Source organism: Acomys minous (assembly GCF_964271855.1).
Source record: "Acomys minous genome assembly, chromosome: 17".
Lineage (NCBI taxonomy): Eukaryota > Metazoa > Chordata > Mammalia > Rodentia > Muridae > Acomys > Acomys minous.
The window spans coordinates 7,019,184-7,041,352 of NC_140500.1; the positions used below are offsets into that span (position 1 = coordinate 7,019,184).

Below are 22,169 nucleotides of genomic sequence, written 5' to 3' on the forward strand. Positions count from 1 at the left end.
TCTAGATGAGAGAAGCATGGGAGAATAGCAAAGTAGAAGGATCCAGAGAGTCCTAGAAACCTACAAGTAGAACATTATGATAGGCAGATTTGGGCCCAGGGGTCCCACTCAAACTAAGGCACCAGCCAAGGACAATACTTGGCAGTAAACTTTAAACCCCTAAACATTTTGTTAGTGCCTTTCAGAAGGGAACAGAATTCAGTCTCTCTTCTAGAACCAAGCATAACCAGCTCAGAAACTTCAATAAACACAGATAAGATCTCTAATGCGGTGATATATCCAGGCAAGGATGAAGATGTTAAAAGAGACATAGGGCAGTGGCAGTGTGGCTGTTTGGGTAGGACAATGCCTTATGGTGGATGGAACATGGTCCCGTGTACCTCACAGCCCCTAGGACCACTTCTGCCCACACTGTGAGATGCAAACAGTACCCCACTCTTGCCTCAATCATCACAACCACGGTATGTCCCGATATTGCCAAACAAAACGTCCTTCATTCAAAACCGTTGATAACCAAGTAGTAGCCAAAGTGCATGCTGAGGCTTGGAGAGCCAGTCTTGAGGAGAAGCTGGTACCGAGCTCCTTGTTCCGTGGCACCTGTCCTGCTGACTGACAGACAGGTGGGCTCAGGAGCCTGCTGAACATACAACAGCTGGAGGCTAGCAGCGAGGCCAGGAAGATAGCAAGGGCAGAAAGGCCTGAAATATCCAAAGCTGCTCTTTTCTGGCTTTGGAGGTGGTGAGTGGGGATTGGTGACTGTCAGGGAGTGCATCTAGGGAACTTGGTAAGTGGGGTGTGGTGCCACAGTCCTGTAATCTTGGCACAGAGAGGATTGCCAATGTGAGTTTGAGGCCATCCTGGCTAGAGGGCGAGGACAAGAGCCGCATAACATGACTGTGGTGCCTTCAATGAGGAAGGTCTCCCAAACGCTCAAGTATTTGAGTGCTTGGGGTCCAGTTGGTGGAGCCATTGGGGATGTTATAAAAACTCTTTGGAGGAGGACCTTATGGAGGAAGTGTGCCCCTCGAGGCGGATGCTGAGAGCTCGCAGCCTCCTCAGGCCTGTTTGCTTCTGCAGTTTGTTTGTAGTTGAAGATACCATTGCTTTGTTTTGCTGGTATTCCAGGTTTGTCTCAAAGTCACTGTGTAACCTGAGGATGCCTTTGGAGATAAGATGTTTTTAATCTCGATCTAGTGTGGGGATATAGGCGAGTGTCACCACACGTGCTTTACCCACTACTGGGATCAAACACACAGCTCTGTGAATTCCAGGCAAGAGCTCTACCAACCGAGCTGCGCCCGGGGCTTTACATGTGTGTGTTAAATGCTCATATGAAGGTACGTGAAGACAACCGTGTCTTAGGTGTCAGTGATGTGTGTCTACATCCTGCCATGTTTAGGTGTATAAATTGGAAAACACAGTATAGAGTTATGGGTTATTCTGAGTTCATTCCAAAAGACCATACAGTGAGTGACAACCTTTAGAATTTGGTACATTGTCTTTGTTAACCTTTAGGTATTTACTGTCCTCACTAGTCTATCTTTGTATTTCCCAGGGTGTTTTAATGAATGCTGGATGTGTAGAAGGGGCCAGTGCTGTTCCTTCCCAGAAGCACAAGAACGCTCACTCCACATTGTACCGTTGCAGTGTGCTAAGGCTTCCTATCTTATAGGTAACTTTGTGCACATCTCTACCTGTTTTCTAAGTTGATTTCAATGCAATTTTTCAAGTTCACATCTCTGGAGCAAATATTTTTGCCCTCTGGGACGCCTATAAAAAGAACGTTTAATCAAGCTAGGCACAGTGGCACATGCCTGGAATCCCAGCACTCAGGCAGAGACAGTTAGGTCTTTGTGAGTTCGAGGCCAACCTGAGCTACAAAGAGAGTCCTGGACAGCCAGAGCTACACAGAGAGACCCTGCCTCAAAAAGCAAGCAAACAAACATTTAGACGATTTCATTTTCTGAGCTAGACAGTGGTATTTTACTTCCAGCACTAAGGGAAAATAATTGGCAATATTTTTCTAGTGAGAATGCTTCATAATTTGTTTCACTATATGAGAAATACAATTCAATTTTTCAAGAAGTAACACTTGGGCTGGAGAGATGGCTCAGTGGTTAAGAGCGCCACCTGCTCTTCCAGAGGTCCTGAGTTCAATTCCCAGCAACCACATGGTGGCTCACAACCATCTAATGTAATCTGATACCCTCTTCTGCAGATAAAGCCCTCATATGCAATAAATAAAATAAATAAATCTTAAAAAAAAAAAAAAGAAGTAACACTTGACACTTGGTTGACTTTGTTTTGGCTTTATAGCTGCAGGCCCAGGAAATGTATTGTGCCTAAGAAAGGTCTAATACTCTCCCGTGTTCTCACTTCTTATAGGATTTGATTTTTTGTTTTATTTGTTTTTTTTTTAAATCTTCCCTTTTGAAGTCCATGGTCTCTGCATATTCTGCCCCCCCCCCCCCCGTTCTTTCCCGTCTCCTCCTCTTCTTTGGTACCCTACTCTTCCCTTCCCTGTCCGGATGTTCTTCCCTCCCCGGTTCTCTTCCACTTTGCTTAGCATTTTCTCTTCCCCTCTGTCTATTGCCTTCAGGTGATTTCCTCCAAACCTTTAAGCCCTTAGTCATTTTGTTAAATTTCTTCCTAGTGGAGACAATGGCTGCAATTAAAAACAAAAAAACAAAACTTGCCATCTACAGAACTTTTAACCTTTTCATCACTTCATTTTTATGGGTTATGTGGAAAGAGTTAATCCATGCACAACAAAGTTCTCTATAGTGAGCCTATGAGGACTCTCCCTGTATAGTAACAGAGCTGTGGGGAGGGATCTAAAAGTCCTGGTGGGGTTGGGGGGTGGAGGGTGGGGGGTCATGGGGGGTGAGGAAGGGGTGTGGGGGTGCAGTTGGGGAAGAAGGATCTGAGAAGATTAGAGTTTAATTTTGCATATGGTGAAATTAAAACTTTCTTAGTAGTTTTGAACTGTAGTTGTGAACTATTCATAGCCGTATAATTAGCATCGCCACAATTGAAATGCAGAACGGTTTCACAGCCCAGAGTGATTTATCCCGTTGCCTTCTTGTCACTGTTCCCTGCATGAGCCCCGTGCCTGGCGCCACTGAGCTAGAGGATGCCTGAGGGAGCCTGCTTCTCCTTCCATGTGATGCAGTGGAATTACACAGTAGCAGCCTGTGGCGTGCATGGCTCTTTCCACTTACTATGATGTATTCTGAGATTTGTTCTTGTATAGATGGCTGTTTTCTTCTTTAAACTGTTGACTCACGTCCCTTTTTATAAAAGCTCCAGAGTTTGTCATTCAACCAGGAAAGGATATTTGGGTATCTTCCACATTTGGTAATTATGAATTAAGCAGCTGTAAATGTCTGTGTACAGGCTTTTGTGTGAATAGCTTTTTTTCCCCCTTTCAAATAAGTAACCAACAGGGGGATTGCTGACTCATCTTAGAAAAGGCCACATTGCTTTCCCAAGTGGCTGTGTCATGCTGCCTTCCTGTTGGTTATGGATGGGGGCTCTCTCTGCTTTGCATGCTAACAAGAATTTAGCATTTTTTGACGACTTTTACTTAATTAGTCTTTTATTAATTAATTAATATTTTGGTACATATTTAGTAATGGTTCCCTACAGTTTTAAAATAACCTTAGGCTAAATTACAATGAGGTCCAGGTACTCATGTGGCAATTCTCCTTTTGTGTCTGTATTTTGTGAAAATGAGCATCAAAATCTCTTCCTACTGTTTAATTTTTTTGTTTTTATTTTATCTCCTGTGTTTTGGAGGTAGAGACTCATAGCTAAGGCTGGTATTGAACTTCTGCTCCATCTCAGAAGTGCTAAGATTATGAGTGTGGAACAGCATACCATAGTTCCTAATAACTTAGAGTTTTGAATGGGACAAGACCTTTCTTAGCCCACTGTGCTTAGCTCAGGGACATAAGAAACTAAAGGACCTTTAAGACTCAGCCAGGGACAGTGGCCTTTGAGTTAGTTTTTTCACACCAGAGAAAATTAAAGATGTGAACACTCGTGGGCACATTATTTATTTATTATTTTTTAGATTATTTCATGTGTGTGAGTGCTTTGCTCATCTGTATGTCTTCACATCATGGGCATGTTTGGTGCCCATGGCAACCAGAAGAAGGCATGGGATCCCCTGGAACTGGAGGTAGGGATGGTTATGAGCCATTTTGTGGGTGCTGGAAACCGAACCAGGGTCCTTTGCAAGAACAAATGTGCAGGTTTTAAAGTACACTTGAAATACTTCAGTGCTAAGCCATCCATCTCTCTAGTCTGAGTAGCAAACTTTACGCGGAGAAACTGACAAAATAAAATGAATGAAGTACCTAAAAAGTGGACATGGGTCAGGGGGATTCTTAAGAGAGAGAGAGGGGAAAAAATCCTTTCGGCTCTTTGTCTGATCACTGTTATAGGACTCAGTAGGAAACAGACTAATAGGTAGCGTTGTTAGTTGGCCAATTAGAGAGCGCCACCCTCTGTGGGTGCTCCCCTGGCCCAGCTAGGGAGAGGCTCATTTTGTACTTGCATTCTGCACACACACCTAGCTGTGGGTGGGACTGGATAGTTCTGTGTCAGCTAGACTCAGGCTAGGGTCAGCCATCTGTGAAGAGGGAACCTCAATTGAGAAAATAGCTCTAGCCTGGGGTGGTGGCAGATGCCTTTAATCCCAGCACTCAGGAGGCAGAGGCAGGCAGGCAGGTGGATTGCTGTGAGTTCAAGGCCAGCCTGGTCTACAAAGAGAGTCCAGGACAGCCAAGGCTACACAGAGAAACCCTGTCTCGCAAAAACGAGAGAGAGAGAGAGAGAGAGAGAGAGAGAGAGAGAGAGAGAGAGAGAGAGAGAATAGCTCTATCAGATTAATCTGGAGGCAAGTCTGTGGGGGCGTTTTTTCTGACTGACGTGAAGGGCCCCGCCCGCTGTGGGTGGAGCCTCCCCTGGGCAGGTAGTTCTATAAGAAAGCAGGCTGAGCAAGCCATGGGGTGGTGGGGAGGGGGGGTTTGCAGGGGTGGGGGATGGGGGAGGGGATGGGGGGCTTGCGGGTGGGGAGGGAGGAAGGTGACAGTAAGCAGTGTCCCTCCATAGCCTCTGATTCTGCTCTCCAGCTCCTGCCTTGAGTTTGTACCTATGGCTTCCGTCAAGGGAAGGCAAGAAGAAAATAATAATAATAATAATAATAACAGAGAAAATTAAAGATGTGGGCACTCACAGGCACATTATTTATTTATTTATTATTTTAAAGATTATTTTATGTGTGTGAGTGCTTTGCTTACATGTATGTCTGTGCAGCCTGGGCATGCTTGGTGCCCGTGGAGACTAAAAGAAGACATGAGATCCCCTGGAACTAGGACATGTAATCTGGAACAAACTCTCCCCTCCCCAAGTTGCTTTTTGGTGATGGTGTGTATCACAGCAACAGAAATCAAACCAAACAGGCTGGCTGAAGGCTCTCTTTGCTCATCCCCGACTCCTGCTTTGTTAGTTGTTGAACATGCACTCGGTGGCTGGTGCTGCTTTCTCCCATCTTGCAGGTAGCCCAAGAGCTGTTGGCTTACAAAGCTCTTTGTCGTGGTTACCAATTGTTTCTAGCTGAGGCCTCTGTCCTGAAATAGGTGGAGGCGTTCTTAGAAGCCATATTTAGTCTTTTGCAATTAACTGCCTTGGAAGCGAGAAGGGACAACAGTGTCCCACATATGTTCCCAGGTCCAGCAGGCCTGCTGACACTAGCCCAGAGCCCTGTCCCCCTTCCTGTCGGGCATACCACACTGCAGGCTCTCTGTTTCTCATCCCTGGCTCTCCTGACTTAGCTCTAATTTCCCCTTTGCCCCACCAGCCATTGTGTGTGACTTGCAGTTCTCACATGGGCCATTTCCTACGTCCGACTTACCCAGGACTAGCTCCTGCGTCAGGTGTGTGGTTCATGTATGTTCTTATTAGTGTATGCTTAGTATATACAATAACAGGATTTGACGTAGACTTTCATGTATATAATATATTCTTTTTATACCCATCCTCTCTTGGTCCTTTCTCATTGACCCCTTTCCCTTTCCATCTTTCCCAATCACACATCTTGACTTATTTATCTGTTCATTTACTTATTTACTTTAACGGGTATGAGTGCTTTGTCTGCATGCATGTCTGTGCACTATATGCATGCAGTGCCCAAGGAGGACAGAAGAGGGCATGAGATCTCCATTTATTATTTTTTAAAGATTTTTTTATTATTTAATTAATTTATTCAGATTATAACTAAATTGTTATCCCATCACTTGTATCCTCCCATTCCTCCCTCCCTCCCGCTTTCACCCCATTTCCTTCCCTTAGGTCTATGACCGAGGGGGACCTCTTCCCCCACTATATGGTCATAGGCTCTCAAGTCTCATCTTTGTAGCCTCCTTATTCTTTCTTTGAGTGTCATCAGGCCTCCCCACCAAGGGGAGGTGGTCAAATATGGAGCTCCAGAATTCATGTCAAAGTCAGTCCCTACTCTCCAAATAACTGTGGAGAATGCGCTGTCCATTGGGTAGATCAGAGTAGGGGTTTGATGTTTACTACTTGTATTGTCTTTGGTTAGTGCAATAGTTTGAGCAGAACCCCCTGGGCCCCGATCCACCAGTCGTGATGTTCTTCTTGTAGGTTTCTAGGACCCTCTGGGTCCTTCTATATCCCCATCTCCTATATTTCTTTTACCTAGAGTCCCAATAGGATGTCCTCACATCTATCCCAATTTTCTGGTAAGTGAAGACTTTCATGAGACATGCCTTTTGGGCTAGTGCCCAATTATAAATGAGTATATACCATGTGAGTCTTTCTGCTTCTAGATTAACTCACTCAGTATGATCATTTTTTAATTTCATCCATTTGTTCACAAATTTCAGGACTTCCTTGTTTTTAATAGATGAGTGGTATTCCATAGTGTTTATTATTATTTGTAAAGATTTATTTTTATCTTTAATTATGTGTATGCATATGTATTATGTTTGTGTGTGTGTGTGTGTGAGTGTAGGCACCTAAGGAGGCCGGAAGAGACTTTTGGATACTGTAAACCTGAAGCTACAGACCACTGTGAGGGGGCGTGGAGGTGCTGGGCATTGGACCTGGTGTTGAGGCTCCTTCTTTAAACTCTATTTTATTTGGGATACTGAAACCTCTGCCTCTCTTCTCCAAACCCCTAAAGCTGGGTAAGAGAGAAAGAAGGTAGGGAGAGAGGGGGCACAGACCTCTTTACTTCTCCTGGCTGTTTAGGGTCAATGGGTTCTTTTGGGGCAACACCAATCTCTGTCAACAGTGAACGCAGCAAACAGTCTCCTCTGAGCTGCTGCACTGAAACGTCCCTCTCAGTCTGTCACAACCCTCTGTCCATCTCTGGTCTCTCCAAACTGCTACACACCACACACCACAGGGCACTACACCAGCTTCTCACTGGGAGCACTCCCATTTGTCTTCCTCAGAGTGCTAGACCACATCCCTCTCTGTGCTGTTGCCAGCTGGCAAAGACCACGCCCTACACGAGCCCATTATCAGCCGTGGACAAACTAAAGCCCAACTAAAACCCTACACTTGGGATTAAAACAAAAACATCTTTACATAACATAACTGAGCTTACAAAGAACCCAAAATTTCCATTATACCCGGGCAGTCTGGAAGGGTAGCCAGCACTCCAAGCCATTTATCCGTCCTCCAATCTGTGATATTCTTTTTAAACCATCAACCTATGATTCTTTATCCATTAACAAAGGATAGAGTCTCCATTCAGTAAAAGTAAATGTATTGTCAGCAATATGACTCCGAAAAAAAGTGTAGTTCTCCCGAGACGGAAATAATGCCACATAGAACAAAGATTGTACAATAAATAAAATAGTTTATATTTCTTAATTCTTAAGTTCACCTGCAAGTTAATCATTTAAAGTAATGGTAGTTCCAATAACACATAGGGAGATTCTGACATACAGATAAGTGAAATAAATGCTAGCAATGTGGGAAGAATCGAGGAGGAGGAGGGAGGAGCTCAGTAGCCAGCCGTCTTAGACAAACCGTTGAACTGCCAGTCAGTTCAGTGAGAGACAATGTCTCAGAAAATAATGGTGGCCAGAGGTCCACCCGCAGCAGGAGCCACTGCGATGTGCAAGTGTTCGGTGGAGAGGTGGGAGAGAGAGGGAAGCGGGACGGGTTGAGCACTATCAAGTGAGGCAGAACTGGAGACTCCAGGGTGGTAAGGAACAGCCTGATGCGGGCAGCCTGTGCCGCCACCCGAGGCCATGACGAAGTGCCAGCCACGTTTGGTTTCGTTGCCATGCAGCAGGGAGGGGTCTGTGCTGGCGTCTGTGGCCCACGTTCCTATGAAAGGCCATGTGGACATCCCTGGTCTAGGCTGCCACCTGGGATCACGTTGATGTGCAAGGGCTGTGCAGAGCTCTCCCGACCCCAGCCAGTGTGTCACTGGCTGACACACTCGGGAAAGCTGTCCCTGCACCTTGCTTTGGGCAGCTGCCTCTCCTGGCATGGGCACAGGTGAGCTGGTGTACTGATCAACTCAGCTACCATCCAGGTTTGAGTTGGTTCACCCTAACATCTACCCCATCTGTAAACTGCTGGAGTATGTGAAGGGGCCATTTTTGCAGATCCAAAGCTGCAGGATACCCAAGAGAGGTCCCAAACCAGACCAATGACTCATTGCAACGAACATTTACAAGTAAAGATGTGTGGAGAAAAGGGAATGCTGGGCAACATATGTGACATACTGCAGCTTCCACAATGAGATTTTTTTTTTTAATTTAAATTTTTTTTTAAAAATTTTCTTTCAAGGGGGGAGATTGTAAGGATAGAGAGTGGCCATGAAGGGACAGGGAGATAAGTAAGATTAGGTGCGTGATGGGAAATTAAAGGTAGAGAGAAGTTGAGAACGATAGTCCTGGCCTCCACACTTAAGTACACATCCTCATATACATGTATGTACATGCATACACATGAACATGTACATACACACACAAAGCCCGGTGGTTCCAAATAGAGGCTTGGCTTGGGAAAATTGTATTCTGTACAATACGATATACTTGAACATATGAGAACTGCGTTAAAGACCCCACATTTTCTTGCTGCTGCGATCAAATACCTGGTAAAAAGCAGCTTAAGGAATGAAGGCTTACAAAGCTCACAGTCTGAGGACACACTCCATCATGGTGGGAAAGCGTGGAGGTGGCAGGGGGGGGGGGCGGGGAATGAGGCATCTGCTCACACAGCACACAGAGATGAACACTGTGCTTAGCAGATTTCTCCTTCTGCTTAGTCCAGAACCCCAGCCCATGGAATGGGGCCATCCACTCCCCACATCGATCACCCCAATCTAGAAGCTTCCTTGCAGGCACACTCAAATCTTCGTCTCTTAGATGACCATAGAGCTTGTCAGGTTGATAGTCGGTGCTGAGCATCACTTTAACCCTGCTAAGCTGACAACCAGCGTCAACCACCACAGTCCCTGAGTCAGTACTGCCTTGTGAGAGGGAGAAAAGCATCCATGCCAGCGTTTCCCAGGGTTCAAGCCTACCCAAGAGGTCTCAGCTAAAGGCAGTCTTCTGATAGATGAGATCACTAATCTGTCATAAACCAATTCGTGCTATGGAGAATAGAAATAACTCTTTAGTGTGAGTCTTTGTGAGCATGATAGAACCAATATAAAGACCACGCCGGCCAGTGGCAGCCTGCCATGGTTTAAACTGGCCATATTTTCCCCACAGTACATCCATCTACCCTCCCTACGACATGGCCACTCCTCTCTCAGGTTCTATAATCAGGGTGCCAGTGTCAGCCCATAGACCACAGCACATCTATCTCAGTCCACGGAGAGACAGCATCCCCTGGCTCACAGACCGCTGTCCCTTTAACAGTCTTATCTTGTGGAACAGGCTGTTTTCTCTCAGGTTCAAGGCCTCAGGAACCTTCTCCACCAACTAATGGCCACTGCCAAGGTTTACACAGAACATACAGATGCCAGTGCTGGTCACAAGGCTTGACAAATGCTGTCACTGTGTGTTTGTGGACTGGATAAAACGCAAGAATTGATTTTGTGGCAGCTAAATAACCTGGGCTGAGTTAGGATAAGCTGTAAAGATTTCTATAATTATCCTTTCTTACACTCCGGGAGTGAATTATCAGTCATTATTGAGACAAAATGGCCACCTGAGAAGAGCAATGTAAGGAAGCAGCTCGTGTGTGTGTGTGTGTGTGTGTGTGTGTGTGTGTGTGTGTATGTGTGTGTGTGTGTCTGTATATGTATGTATATGTATGTATGTGTATATGTGTGTATGTGTGTACATGTATATGTGTGTATGTGTGTGTCTATGTGTGTCTGTGTGTGTCTGTGTTTGTATGTGTTTAATTACATGGCATCCATAATCATAAGCAAATTTCTCCATTTCTCACCTGCCTCCATAGCTGGGAGATGACAGGTCACCTGCCTCCATAGCCTGGGAGATGGCAGGTCACCTGCCTCCATAGCTGGGAGATGGCAGGTGACCTGTCTCCATAGCCTGGGAGATGGCAGGTCACCTGCCTCCATAGCTGGGAGATGACAGGTCACCCGCCTCCATAGCCTGGGAGATGGCAGGTCACCCGCCTCCATAGCTGGGAGATGACAGGTCACCTGCTTCCATAGCTGGGAGATGGCAGGTCACCTGCCTCCATAGCTGGGAGATGGCAGGTCACCTGCCTCCATAGCTGGGAGATGACAGGTCACCCGCCTCCATAGCCTGGGAGATGGCAGGTCACCTGCCTCCATAGCTGGGAGATGACAGGTCACCTGCTTCCATAGCTGGGAGATGGCAGGTCACCTGCTTCCATAGCTGGGAGATGGCAGGTCACCTGCCTCCATAGCCTGGGAGATGGCAGGTCACCTGCTTCCATAGCTGGGAGATGGCAGGTCACCTGCCTCCATAGCTGGGAGATGGCAGGTCACCTGCTTCCATAGCTGGGAGACGGCAGGTCACCTGCCTCCATAGCCTGGGAGATGGCAGGTCACCTGCCTCCATAGCCTGGGAGATGGCAGGTCACCTGCTTCCATAGCTGGGAGATGGCAGGTCACCTGCCTCCATAGCTGGGAGATGGCAGGTCACCTGCTTCCATAGCTGGGAGATGGCAGGTCACCTGCCTCCATAGCCTGGGAGACGGCGCTCAGCTCGGCTTGTCCTCTTTGTTCGGTCCAGGGTGCCGTGGAAGGTGCTAGTTGAGTTAAGGCTGTGAAGCAGGCTCTTGAGAATTAGCACATACTCACTGTATTTCTGGTTTTAATTACAATTATCATTAAATACATTGTGTTATCTATATTTGAGGCTTATAACATGATATTATGGGATGCACATGGAAGGTAAATGGGTCATACAATGAAACAAAGTAACATGACCACACGTGTAGCTGCTTTCTTTTGTGACATGAGATGGGAAAATCAAGTTATTTTACAAATAATCTCTAATGCAACACAGCCCTGTTTATTATAGTCCTTACGCTGTAATTGTCCTATAGACTTAGCCATTCTTTGACCTAAAGCCTCCCTATGTTTCTCTCTTCCTCATTGCTCGTCCTAGATCTCCATTGTTTTTTCTCTGCTTTTCTGAGCGTTCCTCACCTAAGGGCTGTGGAGATGACCCAGGGGGTAAAATGGTCTCTATGAAGCATGAGGAGATGAGTTCAGATCCTCATAATGTTTAAGAAGGTGAGCATGATGTCACGCATGCGCAGTCCCAGCGTCCCCCATGGCAAGATGGGAAATGGAGACTGGTGAGTCCGTGCAAGTCAAGCACATGCTAGTCAGGCTCTCAGAGAACTCCGCCTGTGATGAAGTGGAACATGAGGTCGGACACCTGCAGCTGTCAGACTGAAAGGATCCATTTTGGTTTGATATTTACTCTACAACAGTTATTACAGCCCTTTGGTCCCAGTATCCAATAAACCCTGTTGCCCAAGACCGTGCCATGTACAGTTAATATACAGAGGTGGACTCCCCACTGGGCAGTAGGCCTGGCATCTTCTGCCCCGCTTAACAAGTGAATGAACCAGTACTGGCTACCAGCCCTCTCCATCTGTGGCTGGAGCACGGCTCCTGCATGGAGGGTCAGTTCAGGACTGAAGGACTCGGGTTAGTCTTGGTGTCAGGCTAGCCTAGCTCAAATCCCATCTGTTACTTATTAGCTGCTAATCTATTAATCTAAGCCCTGAGGTGTGTGTCTCATCCCTACTGTAATGCTTGCTTCATTACTATGCCCTAGGAAGGTCATTTTGCCTTCCCAGTTCCTAACTAAGCAATAGTCCGGCAGTGTGCTGGCTGCCATAGTTGTTTTTACTTTCCTCCCATGGGATCAGACTCCTCCCTCATGTTCAGTGATTAAATATCACAGGGATCTTATCCTCCAATGGCCATAGTACTCACAGCAGTAGAGGAAAGGACACATGCCAAATGTTCATGAAGTGATGGGTAGACAAAATATGTACAGTGGAGTATTGCTTAACCATTAAAAGAGTAACATTCTGTCCTCGATGCCAACATGAATGAAAGTGGAGGTCATTATGTTGCACAAAACAAGCCCAGCTGGGTGTGGTGGCTCCTCCTTGCAATACTGATGCTGGGAAGGCAGAGGCATACAGATTCCTTGGGACCACGGGCCTGTCTTCCTAGCCTACGTGGTGAGTTCTAGTTCAGTGCCAAGTCGCTGTCCTCCCAAAACCTAATGAACGTGGCCTGAGAAATGACATCGGCGGTTGTCCTCAGGCCTCTACACACATGCGTGAACACACACACACACACAAATCTGCATGTACAACAGGGGAAAGCAGCCGAAGGAGTGGGGACACTGGCAAATGGCGGCTGTGCTTAGCTGCAGGTTGTAATTTAGTCGTATGCACTCATGATAAAATGGTTCATCTTTGTTGTCAGGCAGATGGCAGCGAGGAGTGCCTAGGGCGTAAGTGAAGCCCGCACTGTGTGTCTGTGATGACGTTTCCAGGCAGTTAGGTCACAGGGCTCTACAGTAACCACTGGATTAATTTCTTCCTGAGTTCATAATACAATAGCATTATTAGGAGGAAGTAAAAGCCAGCAAGTAGGTCTGCGGGAGCAGCCACCATGCTGTTTGTTCCCCCTTAGCCTGAGAACAACAGAACCAGCCGTACCTCACTGAACCTTCCGTGTCCTCAAGCCTTCTTCTTGAGTAGGGTGTCTCTCCATAACCAGTACACATGTAATGAAACAAAGATTATTTTAAGGATGAGAAGCACAGCTCAGGGTTCAGATTAATAGATTCACACTAATAAATTAACAGTTAATAAGCAACAGATGGGGTTTGAGCTAGGCTAGCCTGACGCCGAGACTAGGGTTCAGTCTAGGAAACTTTTATAGAGTTTAAAATGCCTTTGAGTACCTGAGCAAAGCCTGCATGTGTCCTTTATACACAGATGTTAGACTACAACAGCCTCCAAAGCCCCTTGCTGAAAGCTATTTCAACAGAGCGTCCAGATGTCAGGTTAAGATCTTTCATTTAAAACAACAAGACACCGGGGTTTATTCTTTCCCTTAAATGGTGCAGAGTTAGCGGCGGGCCAAGCAATTTTGAGGATGGGCATTTATAGAACCAAGAAACAGTCACCGCCTCATCTTGCATGCGGTTAGCTTGAGCTTGAACAAATGTAAGGAACGGACATCGTTCCTGCTTTCCCCAATTATGTAGACACAACCCACAGAGTCCAGTGCTGACCTCACGACCTTCCTGCACAGTGGCTGAGAAAGAGTTCTGTATGCAAAGTGCTTACAACACACGAACTCATCTGAGGGCCTAACCATTGACAAGAAACAGAAAATTCCAGAAGCATCCAGAGTAGGTCAAAGGGAACAGGATCAAGAATCACAAATAATTGAGCAACACAGTACACAGCCTGTTTTCTTCTTCTTCCCTCCTCCTCCTCCTCTTTATTGGTGCTGTTGTTGTAGACATGTATGACACATATATGAGTGTGAGCCTGCCATAGTGTAAACATGGAGGTCAGAGGGCACAACCCAATAGTCAACTCTCTTTCTATGATGGGTTCTGGGTACAGAACACTAGTCTTCAGCCATGGGTGGCAATCTCTTTCACCCATTGAACCATCTCGCTGGCTTGAAAACTGGTGTTTTAGGTGTTCTGGGACCACCACATTATCAAGGGGGAATTTAATAGCCACTTGACTTTGAATGAGCCACTTGACTTGAATTTGTATGGAAGGAGGAAAAACATTCAAGTCTGTGGTCACTATACGCTGACAGACAGGACACATTTGAAGACACGAAAAGGAGAAGGACATAACACTGAAGTCATTGGTAAATGCTACTGAGAGCCAGGGAGTAAAATCAGACACAACTGGACTACAGGTCAGAAAAGAGGGAGCAAGAGAAGACACAAAAAGTGTCACAGTGTGTTCACATCGCCACACAGTACTACATGGGAACATTTTGGTGGGTCCTAATGACACCTGTGTGATTTTTTTTGCTTTTTGGTTTATTTTATTTACTTGTCAGCTGCACAGAGAGCTGGAAGAAGAGAAATGGGGATCCTCCATGCTTTGTTTAAATTACAAGAAGGAAAAGTGGTAGATGATGTGTCTACAGAACTTGAAAGGTGGGAAGCATCCGCATCATGTCTTCCTAGGACAGAGCAGATTTGGGGTGGAAGAGAGCTTCATTTCATTTTAAAATTTATTTTATTTTGTTTTAAATTATGTGTCTGTAACTGTGTGGAGGTATGTGTACTGCCTGAAGGTGCCAAATCATTCTCTCCACCCCACAGCTGGATTTATAGGTGAGAGCTGCTGGCAGTAAGTGCTGGGAACCGAAGAAGGTCTTCTACAAGAGCAGCAAGCTTATAACTTCAGAGCCTTTCTACAGTAGCAAAAATAATCTTTATTTTAACTAACCAGTTCTAGGTTCCACTCTGGGGGCCGCCTTCCTGTAGGGTCACAGACAGAGCAGTCGTCCTAAGAACAGCAGTGTTGCCGGGGCGATGGTGGCGCAGGCCTTTAAGCCCAGCACTCGGGAGGCAGAGGCAGAGAACTCACAGAATCTCTGTGAGTTCGAGGCTAGCCTGGTCTACAAAGCGAAAAAACCAAGAAGAAGAAGAAGAAGAAGAAGAAGAAGAAGAAGAAGAAGAAGAAGATGAAGGCGCTGGGAAAAGACTGTAGGGCACAAACTAGTCAATCTGAGTCCTGCACATGCTGAACGGTGGCCTGAGACATTCGGTGGCCTGAGACAGACATTCGGTCCTGTGATGACTAAGCTGGCTGATTTTGGAAGGCTGCAGACTTTCTTCTTTGTCCTTGCACAGGATGCTTAAGCAAATAGAATAAGCAGCCACTAGGAGGTACCAGAGCTTTTTAGTCTTCTGCCAGGGCGAGCAGAAATGGCTTACAGTGAGTGAGTCTCTCCGCTAGGCGGGTCCAGGCGGGTGGCACTTTTCCAAGGTCTCGGATGTGATAAGCTTGCCTTTGCAGCCTTTTAAGAATAAACAGCCCTTTCTTTAATGCACAGAGGCGGAGGAGGTATGATCTCCCGCAAGGTCTGGAGCCTCCCAGCCATAGCCATGCATATGTGATGCAGCTCTGTTCTCTGCAGAGTGGAGGCGAGGTGTGGATCTCGGTGTGCATGCGCCTCCTCTTGGGCCTCTCTCTCTCTCTCTCTCTCTCTCTCTCTCTCTCTCTCTCTCTCTCTCTCTCTGTGTGTGTGTGTGTGTGTGTGTGTGTGTGCGCGCGCGCGGATGTGTGCAAGCATGGAATCATAGCTTGCTGACGGATTGATCTGGTTAAGGAAGGAATAAATATTCTCCTCCCTCCTCGCTGCTCGTTTATAACCAATCAGTTGCAGAATAGCGAAGGTGACAGGAGCCCAGGCACGAGGGGTGCGGGTCCCAGCCTGTGCACACTCGGGGATAGAAATACGTGCGTGTACATGCGTGCACCAGAAGGGCTGCTCTTCTTATTGTCTGCCCTCCTCTGCAGAGAACAAGGGCTGCGGCGAGAGGCCTGCGCCCTGGGCTAGCATCACGGCCCCAAACGGGTCGCGGGAGGCAATTTTGCGGGTGGGGGGAGGGCGGGGGAGACCTTGATTTCCACCAATCCCGGGGCGCGTGTCTGCGGAGTCCGGGGCACAGCGGAAGGCTGCGGCGCGCCGTTGAATGAACTGATGAGAGCGAGTTCTCTGCTTGCTCCGGAGGGGCGCGGAGCGAGGGTCCCGGCGGGCGCGGCCAAGGCGCCAGGGCTGGGTTAGCGGTCTCGGGCCGCGGTGGAAATTTCCAAGGACTTGGTGCGGCGGGAAGAGCGCGTCTTGGGGGTGCCCGGCACCGCGGCGGCGCAGGAGGTGGGGAAAGGGCGGTGTAGGACGCAGGGGCATCTCTCTCTCTCTCTCTGGAAGGGACACAGCCGGTCAGATGTCCCAGAGCCAGCCGCGCCTCTTCCAGGACCCCAGCCGAGGGCGACCGTGATGCTGCAGTAAGGGCGGGAGTAACTGGCCTTACTGCTCTCTCTCAGACCCCTTCAGCACCCACCATCTGCTGGGAAGCGACCATGGCTCCTGACTTGCTTGGAGGACACTTCCTTTAGCAAGAAATCCCCGAAAAGTTGCATGGGCGAAGATCCTTGTAGCTGACCTCTGGGGTACTGGCGGGAGTTCCCTAGCCGTGCGTGTGGGAGCTGGAAAGCCAAAGGTGTGTCTATATGGGGGACCGGCTGTGGTGGCTCCCTTCACCGCCACTTCGCCCGGCGTTGTGCTGAGGCTCCCACCACAGACCCTGGCACAGGGAGGCTGCGATGAGCCCCTGCGGGCGGGCCCGACACACGTCCAGAGGGGCCATGGCCATGTTGGCGTGGAAGTTCCCTCGTACCCGGCTACCCGTGGGAGCCAGTGCCCTCTGTGTGGTGGTCCTTTGTTGGCTCTACGTCTTCCCTGTCTACCGGCTGCCCAACGAGAAGGAGATCGTGCAAGGGGTGCTGGCACAGCGCACGGCTTGGAGGAGGAACCAGACCGCAGCCAGGCTCTTCAGGTACATACTGCTGGCCGCTGCCTCCCTTCCAGCTAGTGTACAGAGGAGAGGGGTATTGAGGCTTCCCTACCTGCGCCTTCTACGGCATGCTCAACCTAGAGACTTAAGTCAGGGACTGTGTCTCATCCCTTTTCCCAAGAGGTGTTTCCAGACACCCTTGCTTAAGCAAAGATTTGTTATCTTTCTGGAGTCTGCGATGTATTCTGCAGTTGACCCATCTCTGGTGGGAAGGCCGACGCAAACAACTTAGACCCTGTCACTTTCAGAGAATTTCTGTCTTGGACTCCGCAGATGTTTGGTGCTAAGGAGGAGTTAGTTAGAAGTAGGTTAAGGAGAGTTCGGGGGGGGGGCGGGGAGCACTTTGTAACATAAATCAACCATGCAGGAACGATGGGCAAATCTTGGGTTACGAAACCTGAAAACCAGCCAGGCAGTGTGCCCACTGTGAGTCCGGAGCACGGAACCATGACCTACTAAGTGCCGAAATTTTTTTTTTGTGTGTGTAGAAATTTCAACAACTTTTTGATGACATATTTTTTTTCCAAGTTTCTTGCCCAAGGTCATTCATTATCTACGACGAAGTTCGGGCATTGGAATCAACCACTTTAATTCTCCAAAGTGCCTGGTTCCTCTCAGCTGAGACCCGGCGATGATTTTGGGAGGTGTATATGTGAGGGAAGGAACATGAAATCAGAAAGCAGACAAAACCCAAGGCCAAGAGTGAAAGAGGACGCACAGAGTTCTCCAGCTGGGAAGGTGTTCATTTGAGGAGCAGAAGACAGGTTTGCAGCAGGTGTTGGGTAGCTAGACCAGAGAACTGATGAGAATCCCAGCGGGCTTTGGGCATGTTGGGGAAACTGGCAGGACTCCAACCACAGCCAGGTCCTTCTCATCCTCAGGCACCAAGCGGTTGCCTTGCTGGTCTCTTCTGATAGTGGTTTGAGGGAGGAGCTGACAGGCAAGAGCCAATGAAAGCCTTTCCCACTGCTATTACGGTTTAAATAAAAGTCTTCAAAAATAAATAATTTCCCTCCTTAGGCCCACTTCTAGAAAGGCCAGAGGTTAAAAGGTTCTTCCAGAGCCTACAAAGATGAATTTTTCTTTTGCCTTAATGGTGTTGACTGTCTGGCTCTAAGGCAGGTACAATGCACTCCATCCTGTCTCTGCAAAAAGAAGGCACTTTTCAGTTCAGGAAATGGGTTAATGAAAGAACACACACACACACACACACACACACACACACACACACACACACCTTGTTAGAAAATTGATTTTCTTTTTGAGAGGACTCCATCAAGCATAGAAGGCTTTATACTGTGATAGACACAGGATGATGGTTGCTGAGACACATTTGCTTATGATTGTCTTTAACCTTGCATGATCTTCATCCTTTAACTTGGTTTCTGCATTCAGTGAATGACTTAGTTAAGTCCACCTACCACCAAATGTGCCTAAGCACACATCCTCAAGTTCAGTGTCTGTAAAATTGCGAAAAGCACTCACTTCTTTGAAAACAATGTAAACTTCAAATTAGACTCGAGGGTTTGCACAAGGCCTGGGCTTTAGCCAGGCCCAGAGCAAACCTCTGTAGTGAGTGACCTAACTCTTGTCATCTTGGTTTTCTTTATTTATAAAATATGGACAATAATATCTTCTTCCGAGTGTTGTTGTAAAGTTTAAATTGAAAAGAGGATACCCAGCCTCTAGTACCTTGTGTGTCCCAAAAATGGTATATCTGTGACTATTATCTAACTTCCTGCATATGTTACAACTTTAAGAGGGCATCTGGCCTGCCTGCAGGAGTTCTGAATATGTCACCTGTCAGCACTTATAGGCATATTTATCCATGCCTCCTTCCTTGATCACATTGATTAAATTGATAAGCAGGGTTTATTATTAACTCCGTTTCCAAATGGAGTTTGGAAGGATTTGAGAAATTTAATGTTTGTAAAGCCAAAAACAGTCTTTTTGCATTGAACATTTATGAAGTTCCTCATTTTCAGACACCTGTACTACTAGTTGCTGGGTAGGAGCGTGTCTTTGTGGTAGGAGGTGAGCTAGAGGCCTCTGTGGCTTTAAAGAGTCCCCACTTCGGCAAGCACATACCTTTGTTAGTCTAGTCTTAAACGTCTTCACAGACAAAGATGTATACACAAGTAGACAATTTGTATTTATGTGAGGAGATAGGCAGAAACTGGTTGATGAATCCTGGGATAGTAATATATATATATATATATATATATATATATATATATATAGAGAGAGAGAGAGAGAGAGAGAGACATATAGACATGTGTTTTCAGTCACCTGGCCAATACCTACTGTGCGACTGCTGTGTACCTTATATGGGTTGGGCCCCTAGGACCTGGGCGCTTAGAAGAGTTGTGTGTCCCTCACACCAGGGACAAAGCAAATAAGTAAACAGATTGGAAGCACTATTCAAAGTCCTGTCGATGGAAGAGAGGACTGTCCTACATTTCCCACCCAGTGTCTCAGCTGTTCCTTTACCCTCTGACTTTCCACTCCTGCCCCAGAATCGCTGGGCCGGCTTCTCTGGTGGGAGTGCCGGCAAGTACCGAGGAGACAGCAGCACAGCAGTTCAGAGCTGTGAAGATGGTGAACTGAGCAGGGAACACCCAGGCTCTCACGGGGTGGTGGATTAGCAGCCATGTTCTAGCAGCTCACTGAACCCCACCCCGGCCCCCGCTCCTTTAGACAGACTGCTTACATGGTGGGGCGCGCTGAGCTGGAGGAATACTTGCATCTCCATGAACTCTTTACCCAACCCGTTTGCTCTTCAGAAGTGAGCCCCCATCCAGGACATAGTGACAATGACACTCCAGCCAAAGTAACCCACAAGTACTAGCTTGTAACTGGTCCAGCTCTGTGAGGGCCCTCCTTTTTTGAAAGGATTTACTTAGTCTTAATTTGTGGGTATAATTGTTTTGCCTGCATATATGTGCGCCTCTCACGTGTTTGCTGTCCACAAAGGACAGAAGATGTTCCTGGAGCTTCTGGAACTGGAGTTATGAATGGTTGTGAGTTGGGTGTCTCCTAGCGGAGACAAGCAGTTCTCGGGGAGCTTCCTTCCCCGATTTGTGAAATGAGATGTGTGAAAATCCCACAAGGGCTGTGGTGACATGAGAGTGTATATGCAACACCAGCCACGTCTCTGCTTGATCCTGGGGCATGGTGACAGGGCACAGGCAGCTACTAGGGCCATTACAGGAACTTACCACTTGAATGCCAAGTGGAAGGAAGGAAATAGGGTTTCAGAGAGGACACAGGGTTTGTCGTAGCCTGAGGGGAGTAAACTGGGGTGGTGGGTAGAAGGCTGTTTTGTTTTGAGCAGAGAGACAGAAGTATGTGGTTCCTGTGTGAAGGCTTCTCAAGCCACCAGTGGTGACTCAGGAGCCAGGCTGGCTTGGAGGACTGTCACTTGTGAGATGGGGGCCAAGATCAACACTGCTATTATCACCAGGGAATTTGGGGGATGGAAGATGTATTACGACACTGAAATGGCTGTGTGGGTATGCACACGAATGAAGAACATATCTCTCTCTCTCTCTCTCTCTCTCTCTCTCTCTCTCTCTCTCTCTCTCTGTGTGTGTGTGTGTGTGTGTGTGTACATGGGTGAGCACGCGTGCAGATGGCAGAGGTAAACCTCAGGTGCCATCCCTAAAACACCATTCTCCTTATTTTTGTGAGACAGGGCTTCTCTCTGAATGTGGAGATCAGCAAGTAAGCTAGACTGGCTGGTCATCGAGCAACAAGAATTCTCCTTTCTCTGCCTCTACAGCCACGCCTCTCAAAGCTTCAGAAATTCCCACACTCTCCTGGGGAGAAGGTGTAGCTGTCAGTGTATGTGAGGCATGTACATTAAATGTCTGTCATGTTAAGGGGTTATGGAATCAACTTTGAAAAATAACTCGGGGACAGTTGGTGTAATAAGTTTTGCTAGTTAAGAAAATAACCTAGAAGCTGAGTATTGGTTCATATTGACAGCCATATTGAGAGACTATGACAGGATGAAATCAAGAGTTTAAGGCCACATAGGGCACTGTCTCAAAAGCAAACAAGCAAGCAAACAAAAACCCAAACCAAAAAAAAAAATTTTTTTTTTTACAGCTATGTTGTGGCTTAAAATCTAGAAGGTCTGCGGCAATAATCATCAGAGAAAAGATCCATCAATAGGATTTATTGGATATAAAATGTACTTTCTGCCTTGTTCTTAGTGCTTGTCCCCAGGCAACTCTATAAAGTAGATTTTTTTTAATGCCTTGTTTTACAGATGAAACTATGGGAGTCAAAGAGATTCAGGAACAAAAAGATGGAGTTGGATTTCCAGTCTGGAGCTGTTTAATTTAAACCTCTCTGATGATGGTATCTTTTAGGATCACACCTTGGCTTCCTTTCTTCCTTGCCATTGTCCGTCCAGTTTTGATTTGTATACATAGTAACATTGGACTCACTGTTGTCCTGGAAATAAACCAGGCCATGTTGATTTTGTGAGTCTTCCGGGGATCACCTCTTGCTGCCCTTCACCAGCCCAGTTCCCAGGCTCACCTCCTGGAAATGTGTGACAGGGACTGTAAACAATGCTTTTGGCATTAGCTCTCATTAACCTAAAAGCACCATGGCGGGCTTCATTGCCTACTGGCCTGTAAAACGTTGCTTGCAGGATTGCTTTGAGATCAGACTAGGCAGCGTGCTGGAAATACCTACCTGTATCTAGCATGTAACTGATGCTCAGGCCAGGGGGAAGCTCCTCAGCTTGGCTTCCTTTCGTTGCTCCTCCCCCTCCTGCTGGGGTGGGTTAAAAGTGTAGTCTTCCCTGTTTTCTTGTTCATCCCCTCCTCTTTCTTTTCTGTAGTTTTGTTTGTTTATTTATTTGTTTTTTATTTTGTTTATTTATTTGTTTGTTTGTTGAGACAAGGTTTCTCTGTGTAATAGCCCTGTCTGTCCCTGAACTCATCGTAGACTAGGGTGGCCTCAAACTCAGAGATCCTCCTGCCTCTGCCTTCCCAGTGCTGGGGTCACAAGCGTGCACCACCACCACCTGAACTCTTCTGTGCTTTTGTGTGAGTG

The 22,169-nt window shown here is 47.0% G+C and overlaps 1 protein-coding gene across 1 annotated transcript in view; it reads left to right on the forward strand.

The window, feature by feature from the left end:
* Nucleotides 1-15,915: 15,915 nt before the first annotated feature.
* The window catches only part of ST8SIA1 (ST8 alpha-N-acetyl-neuraminide alpha-2,8-sialyltransferase 1), a 126,158-nt gene continuing 119,904 nt past the window's right edge, over nt 15,916-22,169 (forward strand). Inside the window, exon 1 of the mRNA XM_084765855.1 lies at nt 15,916-17,081. Within this exon, the coding sequence (XP_084621981.1) occupies nt 16,849-17,081 (233 nt within the window). The 5' untranslated portion in view covers nt 15,916-16,848. The remainder of the gene's footprint in view (nt 17,082-22,169) is intronic.